The sequence below is a fragment of the Diabrotica undecimpunctata genome, chromosome 6, assembly GCF_040954645.1.
Source record: "Diabrotica undecimpunctata isolate CICGRU chromosome 6, icDiaUnde3, whole genome shotgun sequence".
NCBI classification, from domain to species: domain Eukaryota; kingdom Metazoa; phylum Arthropoda; class Insecta; order Coleoptera; family Chrysomelidae; genus Diabrotica; species Diabrotica undecimpunctata.
Genome location: NC_092808.1, coordinates 123,905,221 through 123,924,335, shown reverse-complemented (window position 1 = coordinate 123,924,335; position 19,115 = coordinate 123,905,221). Strand labels below are relative to the sequence as shown.

General features: G+C 31.9%; 1 protein-coding gene across 1 annotated transcript in view; it reads right to left on the bottom strand.

Moving 5' to 3' along the window:
- The window catches only part of LOC140443815 (uncharacterized), a 92,468-nt gene that overhangs the window by 39,866 nt on the left and 33,487 nt on the right, over window positions 1-19,115 (bottom strand). The window contains exon 2 of the mRNA XM_072535275.1: window positions 5,627-5,663. Coding sequence (XP_072391376.1) covers window positions 5,627-5,663 — 37 coding nt within the window. The remainder of the gene's footprint in view (window positions 1-5,626; window positions 5,664-19,115) is intronic.

Here is a 19,115-nt window from a genome sequence, read left to right as displayed (position 1 = left end):
CTGGGTTCGGTCTCGTTTTATTTCTTGGTAGAAATTCCTGACTTGTTTATGTAAAAAATCTTCTTTAATACGAACTAGTTTCTGCTCTAAACTTGACCGCTTCTTTCTTCTATAGATCTTCTTTGCTTCCCGTCTTTTTGCGGCATAAGCTTTTTTGCTCTCTTCATTATTTCTTATTATGCTATTTATTCTAGCTTTATTTCGGTCACTAATGGCTTTCTTACAATCTTCATCATACCAATCCGTTTGTTTACATTGTCTGTTTCCTGATAATACTGACTCGGCTGCTTCTTAAATTTTTTCTTCTAGTTGTACCCATCTGCTTTCTATATCATTTACTGTTGTCTGACTTTTCAGTTTCTCTTCAATTTGCTGCCTGAATTTTTTCTTAACTTCTCCCTCCTGAAGTAGTGCACCGTTATATCTTTTTATTTTTTTACAATTAGTGTTATTAATTGTGGGTATTATTTGCTCCATTTTAACTTTGACCAAAAAGTGGTCCGAATTTGCATCAGCACCTCTGTAACTTCGGCTATCTTTTATGGCTCTCATTTATGTTTGGCTTCTATTAGTAAATGATCTATTTGGTTTGTCCATCTGGTGATACCCAGGTACCTTCTATTTCTTTGTGATCAAAATAAGTGCTCATAATTCGCATATTATGTTCGAAAGCAAATTCTATTACTCTTTTTCCATTCAGATTACTGTCTCTATGATTACTGTTCCCCCCTGTTATTTGTTTGTATACATCCTCTCTGACAATCTTGGGATTCAAATCTCCTACAATTATTTTTATGTCATATGATGGTATTTTGTAAAACATATGTTCTAATTGTTCATAAAAGCTATCTTTAACGTCTTCATCTGTATTTTCTGTTGGTGCATGCACATTTATAAGGGTTACTTCATTTGTATACAAACATTACATTCCGGAAGTTTAACTGGTTTAGAAGGTTTCGTTTTGAAAAAATCTAAGTTTAAAATAAAAAGACAATGTTTTCGGATTTTTTTTTTAAATTCCCTTCTTTTCAAAATAACTTAACAACTAAAAAATATACAGAAAAAAGCTAGAATACAGAAAATAGTTTTTTTGAAGATTTTAGTTTATTTTTTATTTTTATAGGTATACTAAAAAATAAAGAAGATATGATTGTTTAAAGGCTGTATTCGTATGCGTTTAGCACCGAGTTATTCGCAAAAATAAAACCGTTTAAAAACATGCTTTTTTGACGTATAATTTGTCAACGTTCAGTCACAAATAATTCAAAATATATTGACTTTGCGAAAAAACTTTTAATACATATTTTTGTTCTAAAATTCACTATTCTAGTAACTACCATGACTTTTTCATAAAGTTTTTCCACCTCCCGAGTTAAGGTGGCAACCATCCCCAGAGGAAAAGCACATATTGCCATAGGATAAATTTTGACCTTTGAGCTATTTTTTACTACTGTCAAAATTTTAAGAAAATCGATGCATATAAAAAATTCAGAGGTTTTCTACTATTTTTACCGTCATATCTTAGACTATGAACCTGTAAAAGTCATACGAACAAGCTAAATTGTATTGCAGAAAAATAAAGAGGTTTATACTCTACAGACTTCTCGAGGTGTTTTTCCAAGTCCAGAAAAGAAGGCGCCTTCTAGATGGAGACACAAGAACACCCAACGACATAAAAAAAGTAAACACAAGACTAAAACAAATCTAGGTTGTGAATATAAAGGGAAGAAAATAGAACCAAAAAAATTAGGTGCACCTTGCAGTTGCACAAAACAGTGTAGACAGCTTTAGGCGAACAAGGAAAATGGTATATTTAATGATATTTACAAAATATTTACCTATTCTAAACTATGAAACTAATTTCAAAGAAGAGAAGTTACCCCAAGGAAACAAAACGAGTTCATTCATCCAGAACGGTTTCAGTTAAATATAGAGTCAAAATAAATGGAGATGAAGTTAAAATTTGTAAGAAAGAGTTTCTTGCCATACACGGCGTTTTGAAAAAAACGTATTGAAAGACTGGTTGACCAAAATCAAGCAGGTGCTTCTACTCCACAGTCAGATTAAAGAAGTATGCATGACAACAACAAGAAGAAAATACCAGAAGAACACTGAGAATGTTAGACAGCATATTAATTTAATATTAAAATACACAAGTCATTACAGCAGGCAAAAAAACCCAACAAAAGTCTACCTAGAATCTGATCTCTCAATTCCCAGTTTATACCATGATTATTATCTTGAGTGGTGCCGCCAAAATAATTTTGTGACAGTAATCCAAGACAAATATAGGCGCATATTCTGCTCCGAGTTTAATATAAGATTTAAGTTACCTATAAAGTATGTGATGCAATGAATATAAAAATTAATAATGAAGCTGACAAAGAAATTACAGACATTAAAAATTGATTTGGAGTTACATCAAAGACGTGCCCAGGCCATGCATGAAATGAAACAGGATACAGAGGAGGCTAAATCTATGGGAAATGCAATGGTTATCAGCTTTGACCTATAACAGGCTATGCCAGTGCCAAATTTAACAGTAGGAGCAGCGTTCTATTCAAGAAAGGCATGGGTTTATAACCTTGGCATCCATGACTGTATTGGTGGAAAGGCTTACATGTACATGTGGCCAGAAAACATTGCCAAGCGAGGTAGCGATGAAATTGCCAGCATTTTATATAAACATTTTCGAACTAATAGAAACACTGCTGATAAACTTATAGTGTACATAGATAACTGCAGCAGCCAAAACAAAAATTGGTCTCTAATTTGTTTATGTCAACAGCTTACTATAGAAGGCATATTCACTTCTATTGAACACAAATACTTGGTAGTAGGATATACAAGATTATCATGTGACCTTAATTTCGCAGCAATTGAAAAGTATAAGCGTCATCGATTAAAACAAATGTATACTCCAGGCGATTGGTACGAAGCAGTGAAAAAATGTAAAAAAAACTGCTTTAAGGTGATTGTATTGAAACAATCTGATTTTTTTTTGTTTTAAAGAATTACAAAGCGAGATTACGAAAAAAAGCCATACAGATGACAAAGAAAAAGTTAAAATTTTTAAAATATCAAGCCTCAAGTTTCCATCTGAACAACCTAACATAATGTATATAAAACATCTTGTAAATGTAGGCTATAAGGCAGTTAATATTGAAAAGAAAGGTTTGAGGAAGTCAATTTTACTTTCCAGGGATTTGAAATCAAAATACAGTGGGCCTATTCCACTTAACACAAAAAAAATTGAAAATATTTCCCAGCTCTTACAGTTTATTCCGCCAACTTTCCTAAAATTTTATGAAGAAATTGGTGCTCGCTAACAGAATTCTACCAGATGCTGATAATGAACCATTGGAAGACATCGAACATCATCTGGATGATTTTTCAGATGTTGAAAATATTGACAAATGAATTTTTGATTGTTACGTTTTATGTTCATTCTTTAGAATATTTTTTTATACAAAAGGGGATAAGGGGATAATAAACTTTGTATCAACTAACTTTGGTAAAAATTTAATATTTTGTGATCTGAGTGTCTTATCGACAAAAATCAGAATGCGTTTACACAAAACATTACACAATTGCGTATATCAATTCATAATCCGGCAACAGATAATATACACTATTGGAACTGATAAACAATGACTAATTTTTTAGGTATAGATAGCTCCCTGATAATCAACAATGGCGATTGCTCCTCAGAAAGCAAGCGTAGATTATGACCCGTACCACTACAACTGAATTGACTAAAACATTAACAGTTCGAACAATAATAAGGAATTCTATGCTCAGGTTGGTCAATGCACTTCTCATTGCTACATACGCAGCGGAAACATTGACTCTCAAAAAAATCAATAGCAGTAAGATCGAAGCCTTCGAAATGCGGTCCATAGAAGTATTCTACGCGTGTCCTGGTTAGAACATAGAACCAACCTATCAATTCTGGAAGAGCTTCATATAAAAGATAAGCTATTAAAAAAAGTAAACCCAGCATATATAATTTACGTCGGTCACATAACTAAACCATGTAACTAATGGTGGTAGAAGGAAAGATAGAAGGCCGAAGACCAAGAAAAAGATCTTCATTAGGATGGGCAGACCAAATAAACATTCTGGTGGGAAAATTCCTACATGAACTTGTGCATATGGCATAGGATCGCAATTGAGATAGCAAGCTAATAATATTTGGAGTGTTCAGGATTACGCCCTGAAAATGGGTCAACAAATGAGGAGAAATATTAGAAGCGATATTTTAAAAATAGAAAACACCGCCATTCTCCCAGTAAGCACAGGTACGTACATAAGACAAACTAAGTACGTACTGATGGGACATAAAGTACGTACAATGTACGTACTTTGCTGTACGAAGTACGTACTTAATACGTACATAAGACGTACATTTTCCAATTTATGGTACATACCTAGTACGTACTGAAGGTACATACCTAGTACATATTGAAGGTGTGTGTATACATATTATGTACATACTGTACACACTTATGATGATTTATGTAAATAAAAGTAAATATAGGTGAATATATCTTTATTATTCATATTTGAAGTACAAAAACAAGCAAAACTTATAAATCTTAAAGTTTACCAAATGGTTTTGTTTTAAATATACTTCCTCATCCACAAAATACATTTTTCATTATGACTATATAAGTTAAAAACACTCGACTGAATAAGATAACAGGAAACCACACTATAAGCACCAACACCAAAAATAAGTAAAAAAAATCTAAATGAAACTATCTTGCAATGAATTATCACATCAAAACTGTACTCGAAGTGTACAACTAAACAGTTGGGTTAAAATAACCTAACATAATAAATATGTTTAGCTCTTCTTTCTCATGATACATACTTAAGACGTAATAGTACGTACTCTTCTGTACGTACTCTTCTGTACGTACTGGTATGTACCGCAGTGTACGTTCTTACAACCTACATTTTACATCATGTACGTATAGTACCAAAATTGTACGTACTCAAAACGTACTGTGCTGTTTGGGCTGTTAATCAGAAACTTATTTTACAGACATATCTGTTAGCGTAAGCCTCCGAACCAATGTACAATTAAAGATTTGACCTTCACGGGAGAGCATATAAGAGAAGAAAACTTATTTATTGTATAGGTTATGTCACATGGTGCGAGAGCGTAGAAGAAATATTTAGAGAAGAAGAAGACATATTTATTTTTTAGATTATTTCAATTCTTGTCAAACTGCTTTAGTGGCAAACGTTTAATAATATTCGTAGGCTTTATTGTTTAATAAACTCTGTAGTAATCGACCGTCGGGTTGTTTTATTTAACAAGATCTGGCAAAACAGCGAACTTCCAAATGCAGTCATAATTAGATTATATTTTACAGTATCAGATTTTTAAGCATATTCACAGAAACATAGCAAGCTTGATAATATATATTTTTTATAATTATGATACATTCTAGGAACAATCTATAAAAAAATACTGAGATTAGTTCTATAAACAAAAAATTACCTTTGAATAGCTATTATTTCGGTGTATGTTACAACAAATTGCTTTTATATACAAATTAAATATTGTGCAAACTGGAGACATAACTTTTAAAGAAGATATAATAAAAAAGCTTACTTGGAATTCTTGGAGATCCTTGTTTATATTCGGACACCTGCAACATAAAATATTTACGTTAAAATTTACCATAAATCGATTAATATAATATGTACTCTTAGACCAAAAAGGATCTGTTTTGAGCAGAATGTGAGAGGTGCCATTCAGATTTTTGCAGAAATAGTTAGATGATAATTTCAGTAATAATAATTGACGTATCCTTCCTCTCAAATATGTCGGGATCATTAATAAAAAAATTAAAATATTTCAAAATTACTAAAAACATCGATTTTTTGTTCTACTACTTTGTTGTACTAAAAACTTCTAGACGCGCGTTTGACTTTGCAAATTTGCACGGGAGTAACAAGCCTCGTTAGGCATGTTAAATTATAAATTAAAACTTGTAAATATCTCAAGAAAGTTCAAATGTGTACTTATATACACAACAAACAACAATTAAATATTGTATTTATCAATGTCAGATAAATTGACAGTTGTATCATCAAACAATATTTTTTTTTATTAATATTGTTATCATGGTAAATTAAACATATGCGTAAGTAAGTTACGTATATTGTCATTTTTAAATACTTATAAATATTTCATTTTAATTAAATTTGTATTAATATTATTATTATAGTAAATTAAACATATGGGTAAGTAAGTTATGTATATCTATTGTCATTTTTAAATACTGATGAATATTATTTATTTAATATCTTAGCATTTTTAGAATCGGGAACAACTTTATTTTTAATTATTAGCTTACTTATTTATATAAAATGGTATATTAAATTAATATTAATTACATTGTTTCTTTTGTAAACAACTGACCTAAATTTGTTTTAACGGAATCTTAGGTTAGAGTTTTAAAATTATAATCGTAATACACATCGCCTAATTAGCCGTGATCGTCTAGTGGACTAGTTGTTCGGATCCCACGTTGTGGCCGTGGTAACCCAGGTTCGAATTCTGGTCACGGCCCTGTGCTAACATGTCAGGGTGAGGCAATTTTTTGTTTTTTTTTATTAAAAAATATTTAAAAATATTAATTACTGTGTTTAAAACAATAAAATGTATTTTGAACAAATTTTTACAAACAGGTGTATATAAAAAATACTCTAACCCGCTCCAAAAAAATTTGTTTTGAAAAAATTATTGTTGGAAACGAAAAATTCGATAATAGGATAATTCGATAGTAGGATTAAAAATGATACTTTTGTTTATCTATATAAAAATAACGATTTTACAAATTTTTAATGGAGTTTAGAATAAAAATTTTACAACAGCGATTCATTGCTCAGTTTTTGAAGTTATATGCGTATATTAAACATATGCGTAAGTAAGTTATGTATATTGTCATTTTTAAATACTTATGACTATTGCATTTTAATTTGTATTGTATTAGTATATTGAATTATATTGCAGTGTATTGTATTGTATTTTTATATTAACAACAAAATAAATGAATTTTACTGCAGAGTATGTGTAAAAAAATTTTTTTGCATTCAACTCCTTTCATACATATATGAAAATAAAAATATACATTTTCATCAAAAAATTATTATATTTTGATGAAATCCTCCTATTACAAGTCAAATGTTGTTTATATACAGCAAACGATGCACCATATACCTATATACCTAATTATGTTTCTCTTTCTGCTCTCACTTACCTATAGCATTACATTTGTAATGCTTGTGCAGATTGACTTCCATAAAAATTTGTAACGGCGAACGAGTGTATAGAAGTATAACTTCTACCGGCAGTCCCACTGGACTTCCATACCCGTTTTTTTTATAAAATATTTTAAGCACCTACCTATGGTAGAAGCATTAATTAAAAGATGCAAAGTGAAGAAAAAGCTATTGTGAATCAACTTATACATTTTATGAATATTAAATAAATAGTAGCGTATATTTTGTTTTTTCAAAAAATTTCTGTATGTTGACTCCATCCACTTTTACTTTTCCATTTATTTTGTGACCAACTTTCAGCTTCTATTAATTTTAAAGCGATGAAAATGCTGGGGCTTGTTTAATTTACACTATTTGTAGCAGCCAATGAAAAGTTTTTTCATTACGACATTCCAATAAGGCCATCGTTCATCAAGCAATTGACAATAATAACATCGTACTTGGTAAGACCTTCCTTTATACGTGGGATGATTTGATATATAATTATATTAAGAAGGGTAAAGCCCTAACTAACCTTTCCTGGATGCTTGCGGCTATTTAAATTTCTTAGGTAAGACCGAAATTCGTCTTAATTTTGACCGCGCCAAATAATTGCGTTTTGCATATATTTCTTTATGTTTTAAATTTTTAATGCAAATATATAACTAACTAGTCAGTAACTAGTTTTATTGTCAAAATATATTAAAAATATTAACAATTATCAATTAAATTCATCAATAAATCAAAACTTTGTAACTTTTTCGGATCGTGGGAAGTTAGTTAAAGGAGACATTGCAAAAATGTGCCTTAAATAAAAATGTTGTTCTTATTGTAAAAAAAAGTTATAGACGCTGTAGATTTGTTTCATTTGCATAAGAAATTACTACCACGTTAGTTGTGCTAGAAAATCCGGTGTAATGAAAGGAAATGCAGTCATATTTGATTAATGTGCAAAAAGTGAGGTTAAGTCAACAGAAATTAAATTTGTATCATTTAAACCAAGTGACATTATCGAGTTTTAAAAATATTTTTAAAAGATAAAAGAATCTGTAATTTTCTTAAGGAGTAAATTTGATTATCTCATGTTGGAAAACATAAAAAAAGTGCACTACAAGAACTGCGAGATAGGAAGAAAAAAATATCCAATTAAAAACCAAAACCATACAGGCTAGAGAAATGAATCTGCAAATTAGAAATAAAAAAATATTCATGGATGTAACCTGGAGATTCATGGAACACAAATTAAAAATAAAGATCGTAAAGAGGTTCTAATGTCTTGTTGTTTTTAAAATGAGTTGCTTGTAGACAAATTATGGAAGAAGAATTTTGCGCAATCATTAACTTCAACATTTCTAAACGGGTATAATACCTGTTTAAATTCCACTGTAGAATATGAGCTTACGTAGAAGGTTCTATGGAGGAGTCGCTATCGAGCTGAGGTTATAGTTGTCTTATAGTACCACTAATTATAATTGAATTAATTATTTTAGTACATCGCGGTTTCATTTTATTTATATATAATGTGGAGATAGATTTCTTTTAATAAATTAAGTAATCCTAATGTATCTTCTGTATAATTTTTAGATAAACTCACTTTATCTGGAGATCCTAAAGCATTTTCGAAAAAATCAGTTATTTGTACAAAATTTAATATCGGTGCTATAATTTTATTAGTAATAAAATCTTTTACGGGTTCCCTACTGTCAGCAATAGTCTTAGAATTGTCAATAGTTTTGAATTTTTGAAATATTTGTATTGGTTTTGTAAAATTTTCTTTAGGTCGTTGTAAAGGTCGGGTTAGAAGTCCATCAAGGCTGCGCTTAGCTGCGTTTGCTTCTTTTTAAGGTGTATAGTTATTTCAAGTGTATCAATAGTATCTATTGATAGGGCATGCAAGTGTTGAGGAAGAGTTTGAGATTTATGTATGAGATTGCGTGATCATTCCCTGCGGAAATGATCACCCAAATTTCGCCGCTTGGCTTTAACCGCTGCATCTAAAAATAAAAACGGATTTTTCAAATTCGTTGATTCTTTTTATTTATTTTATATTTTTATAATATATTGTAACAAATTGATTTTTTTCAGGTTTTTTCAACAGGACCCTCATTCAGATCTCTGGCATTTTCATTTAGAATGGCTCATTCAACAGTGCGAAAAATTATTCATGAACTATGTAAAGCGATATGGGATTAATTTAATACACAACATATGCCATTACCGACAACTAAAACACATGAAGTAGTTGCTAAGGATTTTTTGAAAAGTGGAATTTTCCTAATTGCATAGGCTGGATTAATGGAAAGCATATAAGGCTTCGTAGTCCATCAACATCTGGCTCACTCTATTAAAATTATAAGCAATATTATTCAATTGGTCTTCAACTAATTGTAGATTTCTTTAAATAGATGTCAGATCATATGGTAAACAAAGTGATGGAGAAATATTTGCTGTCAGCACTTTAAAACAGTGTTTAGAAAACAAAATATTTTGCATACCAAAGGAAAAGGCCATTCCACGTACAAATATTAATGCACAGTACGTTTTCTTAGGCGACAAAGCATATCGTTTAAAGACATATTTGATGAGACCCTATTCTGGTCAGGGCGTTACTGAACAACAAGAAATTTATAATTATCGACTATTTAGTGCAAAAAGGGTAGTTGAATGTGCTTTTGGAATACTGTGTTCCAAATGGAGAATTCTAAAGAAAAGAAATTGTATGCCATCCTAACAAAGCAGATATAATTGTTAAATGTGTATGTCTTCTCCAAAATATCGTCATTGATAAGGAAATATGCACCGAAAATAATTTGAGTATTAATTCACAGATACTGCAACCTCAGCAAAATATTTTTGGAACCACTTTAAGGAAAAATAATCTTTTAACTATAGCTGCTTGCAATGTACATCTTCTTCTTCTTCTTCATGTGCCTTGTCCATTCCGAACGTTGGCAATCAACATGGCTATTCTGACTTTGTTTACGGCAGATCTGAATAGTTCAGCAGATGACAATCCCAACCATTGCCGCAAGTTTTGGAGCCACGAGTGTCTTCTCCTCCCTGGACACCTTCTGCTGTCTATTTTTCCTTGAACGATCAGTTGTAGTACTCTATATTTATTATGTCTCATAACGTGACCCAAGTATTCCAATTTTCTTTTCTTTATACTTATTCCTACCTCTCTCTCTTTACCTATCCGACGTAGTACCTCTTCGTTGGGGAGGCGTACCACGCCTCCATTCCATATAACAAAACCGGGAATACATAACATTTTAGAAGTCGAATTTTGAGAGGTAGGGTGAGGCTTTTAGAGGTGAAAATTTGCTTCATGCTAGTGAACGATGCTCTTGCCTTTTCTACTCTTATACGTATTTTCTTCGCTTGATCCCAATTTGAGTTAACTGTTGTTCCCAAGTAGATGTACGAATCCACGTGTTCAATTCTTTCATTGTCTAATATCAGTTGCTGTGGTGGTTGTTGGGTTTTGCTTACTAACATCCATTTGGTTTTTGTGATATTTAGTCTGAGTCCGTATTGTGCACTTGTTTTTTGTATCTTACTCATTAGGTAACTGAGTTCCTCCATGCTACTTGCTAGAATTACAGTGTCATCAGCATACCAGCAATGTACATGAAATATTTAAAAGATATTTTAATAGTCCAGCCGGTTCTGTTCCATTCCAAATAAGAAATAATTAGAATAATAATATTTTAATATTATTAACTTACATTATTTTACTAAATAGTATCCCATTTGAATTTTGCAGAATGTATATTATAAACATTACAAATGCAAAATTGTACCTTACCTGTATCTCCGATTTCCTTTTCTACTTCTCCCCAAAGCTTTTTTACTATGGACATATTGTGGTAATCTTTACACTGTTGATCCCAAAAAAAATCATTTTAGATTCTACACATAAAATTCATTTTTCGGTGTCCATTTTTCTAAATTATCTGCCAGAATATTTTCAAGTATCGCACGAGAAAGCATCAAAAAACAAACCAGTTTGTTTTCGTTTCCTACACGTACGACAACGCACGAGAATATCAGACTAAAATTACTGCAATTTAACCAAATACGTTCAAATCAAGATGTTTATTTTCATTTGCGATATCTTCCGTGAGCGCACGTGTAAAAAATCGCACGTTTACGCATCCAATGTAACCTCAGGCTAAGGCATGTGCAATTTAAGATTGTAAGATAATGAGGTTGTCTAATGTACAGCGGTTTCCTAAATCCTGATTGGGCTTTATAAAAAAAACACTTCTTTTTAAGATACCAAACAAGTCGAAAATTGAACATCTTTTCTAAGAGTTTATACAATGTGCACGTCAAAGGTATTGGTCTGAAAGAGTTTACTGTGTTATACAGTGAATCAGATTTCTTGATTGGAATTACTAGCGACTGTTGTCAAATAGAAGAAAATTCTTGGCTTGTCCATATAATGGATTCTTTAAAGTTGAAATGCCAAATTCGAGTTCTGACAAAGAAAATGGAATATTTATGTACTCTATTTGACAGGAATTTGTCGGGTAGGTTTTTGTGGATTTTTGATGCTCTATGGATATATTGTTACCTTTCGTTTTGTTGCTAAATTATTCAGCAATTTTTTCTGAAATTTCCTGGTCATCTATAACAACTTTGTTTTCGTGGATAATTGCAGTAATTTATACGATGTGTTTTGTCCTTTCATTTATCTGATTTTATTCCATACTTGAGAGAGATCTCTGTTAAAGTTAATCGAGCTAACGTATTTTTTCTACGAATCCTTCTTGCTTTCCTTGAGGGTACGTTTTGATATGGCTCTCATTTTTGTGAAATGTATAAGATTTGTTTCATTGCGTGTTCGTCGGTATTTATTTAAGGCTACTTTACATTCTCTTGCCGCAGATTTGCAAGCATTATTCCACCAAGGAACATCTGATCGGTTTTTCCCTAACCGTTTCGCTAAACAGATTCCAGTTCGCTTTAGAGATTTTCCATTTAGGTTTAGTTTTAATGGGTTAAAAAGTATTATTAGAGATGATGATTGGATAGTGGTTGCTATTATATAAGTCGTCCAGTGTATCCTTCTCCGAGTAAGTCCTTTTTTTTTCGTCCCGTTCTGGAAGAAGAGGTCTCTCAAATAATAAAGTCTCTTAGTAATTCTAATTGTAGAGACGTTCACCAAATTAATAGCAAAATTTTAGAAGAAACTTACCAAATAGTTTAAACACCTTTCACCCATCTTATTAATTTAATTCTATCAACTGGAGTATTTCCAGAAGTACTAAAATACTCAAAAGTACTACCAATCTACAAAAAAAGTGATTCCTCAAAAACTGGCAATTACATATCCATAAGCATTGTTTCTACTTTTGGGAAAGTGATTGAAAAGGTTATCGAACAACAATTTTAGTCCTATTCTGAGTCAAATAATTATTTAAGCAACTCACAATATGGATTTAGAAGTGCTCGTTCTACTACGAACGCGGTATTTAATGTTGTGAGCGAGGTGATTGAGGGGCTTGAACGCGGTAATCGCATAGCAATTTCTCTTTGCGACTTGTCGAAGGCTTTTGATTGCGTTTCACACGACATTTTGCTTCACAAATTAAATTACTATGAAATCAGAGGTATCCCTCTTAAGTTTATAACTTCTGATCTATGTGGCAGGCACCAGGCGGTAGTGTCTAAAGGTCATCTCTCCGATTTTCCATCCGTAAAACATGGAGTCCCACAAGGTTCAGTTTTAGGACCTCTTTTGTTTATTATTTATATCAACGATCTGCCTAAATTCATATCTCCGTACAAAACCATACAATTCGCAGATGATACGATATACGTTATATCAGGAAAAAATAATGATGATTTAAAAATGTCTCATGAGGAAGTTTCGACTAAATCTAGCTCATGGTTTGCTGCAAACAAACTAAAAATTAACTCTGATGAAACGCAAAATTTGGTTATATCTGCAATAATTTACACAATCATCTAGTTAACAAGGAGACTGTTAAACTATTGGGAATAACCATAGATAATCGACTCAACTGGTCGGCTCATATTTCACAACTTAAGAAAAAGTTATTAAGTTCATTATTTGTTATTCCCCAACTAGCAAGCGTTGTCAACTCTGAAACATTAAAAATGACATATTTTTGCTTATTCCACTCTTATCTAACCTACGGTCTAATTATATGGGGCAATTCAACAAATGCACTTCAAATTTTTAGAATGCAAAAGAAAGCTGTCAGGATTTTAGCAGGTGTTAATTATCTAGAACACTGCCGACCTTTCTTTATCAAATTCAAAATTATGCCGCTACCTACTCTGTTGATATTTCTAGTTTTATCTGAAATTCACAGAAAACGTGTCCATTTAATAAAGCAGTCTGATGTCCATGTTCACAATACGCGAAACTGGCACTACCTACGAAAAAATCGCTGTAGATTAAGTCTTTCAGAAAAAAATTGTCTTAATTATAACTATTACAATATTTTACCAAAAAGCATTAAACAGCTAAGCTGTAATAGTTTCGATAAAGTTATAAAAAAATATCTTCTAAAACATGATTTTTACTGCTCAGAAGAATATATGACTCATTGCAGAACATCCACTGAACTGCTTACCGTAACTTTGCCATAAATGTTTTTTTTTGTTTAATATGTGTTCTTGTTTGTATATATTTAAGTTACTTTTTATATTCCTTTTTTAATACTATGTATGTTTTTTTTTGACTTGCTACAAACAATATTTGTATATGTTATGTAGTTAAATAAATACTCTACTCTACTCTACTAGGAAAGGAGAGAAGCAGAACCAGAGTCACAAATATTTGGATCAATAGATGATGTGCTGACAGATTGGACATGAAAATATGTGCTGCTACATGTATTTAGAACATTTATATTTAAATCATTTATCACTTTTCAATTAGCTTTCCACGTGCAGATATGTATTTGGACCCCCACGAATTAAAATCACCAACTAGAATAAATGGGGTTGCAAGCTGATTTATTAGATTTGCGATTTCTGTTGGAGTTTGTTGTAATTTGGAGGAATGTACAAGTTGCATATTACAGTTTTATGTGGGCACCAAGCACTCTCGAAGCTACAGCACCGGTTATTGCTGTAGCTTCGAGATCGGTGTCTAGATAAAATTGTTGATGATGTACATCAGAGGAAACGAAGATTGATGTCCCCCCCTTGCTCGCAGGTGAGAAGTTCTGATAAAATGGTAGCCAATGTAGGTTTTTAGAAAAGGTGTATGAGAATGAGTGAAGTTTCTTTCTTCAAATTGGTTTAAAAGTGCGTATTTTTCCGCACTCGAATAGTTTTTTTTTTAGAATCAGAAAATATATGCAGTATCTAGAAAGTTTCCTTAACTAGTAATATAAGATGCTTTACTTGTACTAGATTTAAAAAATACACTGCACATATCAAGGAAATAATTTGTTAAACAAAATAAATAAATTGCAAAAATTTGTAAGCTATATTGCCTTGTCCTGTATAACCTGCTTCCATATGTGTTCCATCTATTTCCTATTTTTTAAAGAAAACCCTTAAAAATTAAATTTATATTTGAAACCATTTAGAATATAAAAATAGAGCTATATTTATGGAAATATAAAATTTTTACGTGCGGTATAAAAAATATTCCATACATACAAAATATGGTGTATGCGCTAAACAAAGTGAATTCGCCAAAACATGGAATTTTAACACCCTACTACAGTTTTCTTTTTAAAGTCAAGAAAAACATAATCTATCAATAATAATATAGTTGAAAAAATGCAATATTTAATTTAAGAAAATTGTATCATTCTCGGAAATACCGTTGACATTAATGGTAAAATTTAAACCATACTCATATATCTTTTATTTAGTACAAGAAGTGTAGTTATTTATAATTATTATGATTGATTCGATGGTAAACCAAAAAACGAACAAATATACTAAAATGCTGCTACAATTTAGATAGCTTAGAGTTTGCACATGCATATATCTCTTTATCAGTAGAAGAAACCACTAAAATAAAAATTAACATGAGATGAAATAAGAGTTTCTTATTCTTGTAGTGACTATCCGTTTCGGATGTTGGCCACCATCATGGCAATATGTATTTTGTAAACTGCTGCTCTGAAAAGATTTATGGTTGTTGTGTTGAACCACGTACGTAGATTTTTCAGTCAGGAAATTTTTTGCCTTCCTGGTCCGCGTTTTCCTTCTACTTTTCCTAGTAGAATTAGTTGCAGCAACCTATATCTTTCGCTGTTCCTCATGATGTGACCGAGGTAATCGATTCTGGCTGTTTTTATTGTAATTGGCTCTTTTCCTTGTTGTATTTTTAATAAAACGTCCGGGTTAGTGACGTGGTCGGTATCGGATATCTTCAGGATTCGACGATAAAGCCACATTTCGAAAGCCTCAATTTTCTTGCAGGTAACGTCTGTAAGAGTCCACGACTCAACTCCGTACAAAAGTATAGAAAAGATATAATATCGTAGTAACCCAATTTTTATGGGTACTGAAAAATCATGGCATTTGAATAGCTTAGCCATTTTTTTTTAAATGCAGATCTTGCTTTCTCTATCCTACATTTTACTTCTAGGGAATGGTCCCAATTTTCACTGACGTTCGTACCAAGTTAGGTGTACTTTTTACTCTTTCTATGGGTTGACCATTCACACTGATTCTTTCAATTTGCTCTTCCTTCTTAGAGATCATCATACATTTTGTTTTCTTAATGTTTAGTAAAGGCATATCTATGACTCACTTCTGTGATTCTATTCATAAACTCCTGGAGGGTTTTATAGCTGTCAGCGAATACCACCGTGTTATCCGCGTATCTGATGTTATTGGTACATTCTCCGTTAATTCGAATTCCGGCTTCAACATCATCTACTGCTTCTTGAAAGATTTCCTCAGAGTATATGTTAGATTAAAATCTAATCCAAGTGTATACTCCAACATCTGATAGCAATTATGTTGAGGTCGAAAAATTCTACACGGACTTGGAGCTGTTAACAAAAAATATAAAGAAGCAGAAGGTAAAAATAATTATGGGCGACTTTAATGCTAAAGTCGGTCGAGGAAAAACTGGAAATATAGTAGGAAAATAGTAGGAAATTTTGGGTTAGGTAAAAGAAACGAAAGAGGTGATAGACTAGTCCAGTACTGCCAGGAGAACGAATAATTCATAACAAATACATACTACGACCTACCCTCACGAAGATTATACACGTGGACTTTTCCGAAAGATAACACCAACAATATAATCAGAATCCAAATAGATTTTATAACAATTAACAAAAGGTTTAGTAATGGAGTACAAAGTTCAAAAACCTATCCAAGCGCAGATGCAGATACGTACCATAATCTATTACTAGCAAACGTCAACATTAAACTCAGAAAACTGGAGAAAAAAGTTAAAACCACCAAAATAAACATCAAAAACCTAGCCAACAGCAACTAAATGCAGAGATAAATAAATTAACTGAAGGAAGCGTGGAATGGGCAGATATGAAAAAAGCCATACTAAAAACGGGAAAAGAGGTCCTGGGCTAAGAAGAGAAAACCACTAAAAAAGACTGGATGATACCGGAAATAGTTGAGCTAATAACTGAAAAAAGAAAATACAAAAATAAAGATGAAAATAAATATAAAAACATCAAGTATAAAATCAAATATGAAATCAGAAAGACTAAGGAGGAATGGTTGAATAAGGAATGCCAGGAATTGGAAGAACTCGGCAACAAACATGACACCTTAAACTGACATAAAAAATTAAAGAACTTACAGGCAACACCAGACAAAGAAGAACACTCATAACAAGAGATAATAATTGAGGAATACTTACTGAAGGGAGCAAAATAAAGGAAGTATGGGAACAATATATAATCCATCTGTTCCATGACGAGAGAAAAAATAAACAAGATATAGGTGAAGAAGAGCAATACCTACAAATTTTACCCTCAGAAGTAAAGAATGCCATACAGAATGCAAAACAAGGAAAAGCACCGGGTCCTGATCAAATTCCAGTTGAACTGTTAAAAGTCTTAGATGACGGTAATATAAAGAGACTCACCCGAATTCTCAACCACATATATGTGGTTCTCAACCAAATTTATGATAGTATCAAGGAGTCCAATAAATAATGAACAACTAGCCCTTGGTGGACATCAAATAGAGAGAGTGACAAAATATAAATATCTAGGAGCTTACATCAACACAGACTTAAATCCAGAACAAGAGATCAGGGTACGAATAGAAATAGCAAGGGCAACGTTCTTAAAATTCAAGCACTTGTTCTGTGACAAAAATCTGAATACTGCGCTGAGACTGAGGTTTGTTGAATGTTACGTCTGGTCCCAAATATTGTACGGGGTAGAAACATGGACGTTAAAAGCGCAAATAGTTAAGAAGCTTGAAGCCTTTGAACTGTGGATATACCGGAGAATGTTGAGAATTCGATGAACTGCCAGGGTCACCAATGAGGAAGTGCTGAGAAGGATGGGTCGAGACAAAAAATTGAGAACAATAAAAGTACGCAAGATTGCATACCTTGGACATATACTGAGGAATGATAAATATAGTCTTCTGCAGGTCATTATGCAGGGTAAAGTCGATGGTAAGAAGGGAATAGGTAGAAATAGGATGTTATGGCTGCGAAATATTCGAAACTGGACAAACATGACTGTAGACTAATTATTCCACGTTGCAAAAGACAGAGAAACTTTTAGAAATGTGGTCGCCAACCTCCCTTAATGGGGACGGCATAGGAAGAAGAAAATATGTTAAACAGCAAGGGTGATAGTATACATCCCTGTCGGACCCCACTTTTGATTTTGATATCATCGGATTCTCCTGCCTCTGGACGGATAGACGATGTTTGATTCCAGTAAAGATTGCTAATAATTCTTAGATCACAGGTGTTTATTCCAATATTTGTTGATATCTCCATCAGCTTGTCGAGTTTTATTGTATCGAACGCTTTATGATAATCAATGAAGCATGAATAAATATCGCAATTCACAATATGTCGTTTATTACCTATCTTTGTGTTACACTTTTTTTTACACCACGTACAATTATTGTTTGAAATATGAAAATAATAACAAATATTTAATTTAAATTAGGTATACCTATTCTAACTTAAAAATCTCTGCTTATTTTAAATAAGGTACTAAAATTTGGCACTTTTATAGCGTATACAGTAATTAACTTTTAATAAAATATTTTATATTTTTATGGTAATTTTATATAGTGAATTAGGTTTATGTGAAGCGTTTTTAATTAAGTAAAACCTACTGCCGCAAATGCAAAATAAAATTCATTAAAACTTTTAATAATACTAGATTTTATATCTATAATGTCACAAGTAATAAAATTAATATTTATTAAAACTATCATTTTTTTTTCTTTTAGTGATTATTCGTTATGGATTTATTTCTCATAATCTTTTTTCCTTTCTGTAAGTAATGTTACGAACAATCCTATAATTCTAGTTGGTACATAATATAATTATATTTCTTTTACTATGTACTTCGCTTTTATAATAATGCCTAAGTCTACCATAATTTTTAAATACCATATTTTTAGACCGAAAAAACAAATTTTTCTTCTTTAATTTCTAAATATTTTTTATTTGGCGCCAAAGTGTTATTGTCAACACAGAGTACATTTCAATATAGCGTCCACCCTATGGCTCTACCGAGCCCAATTCGAGCCCTGGCCGCTTTCATCTACACCATCCTTGCCAAAGGTTTTTCCCCTGTATTTATTGCAATAAAAGATTGCAATTTTATTTAAAAATAATATGAAATTAGGAATTATTATCTCATTTTAATTGA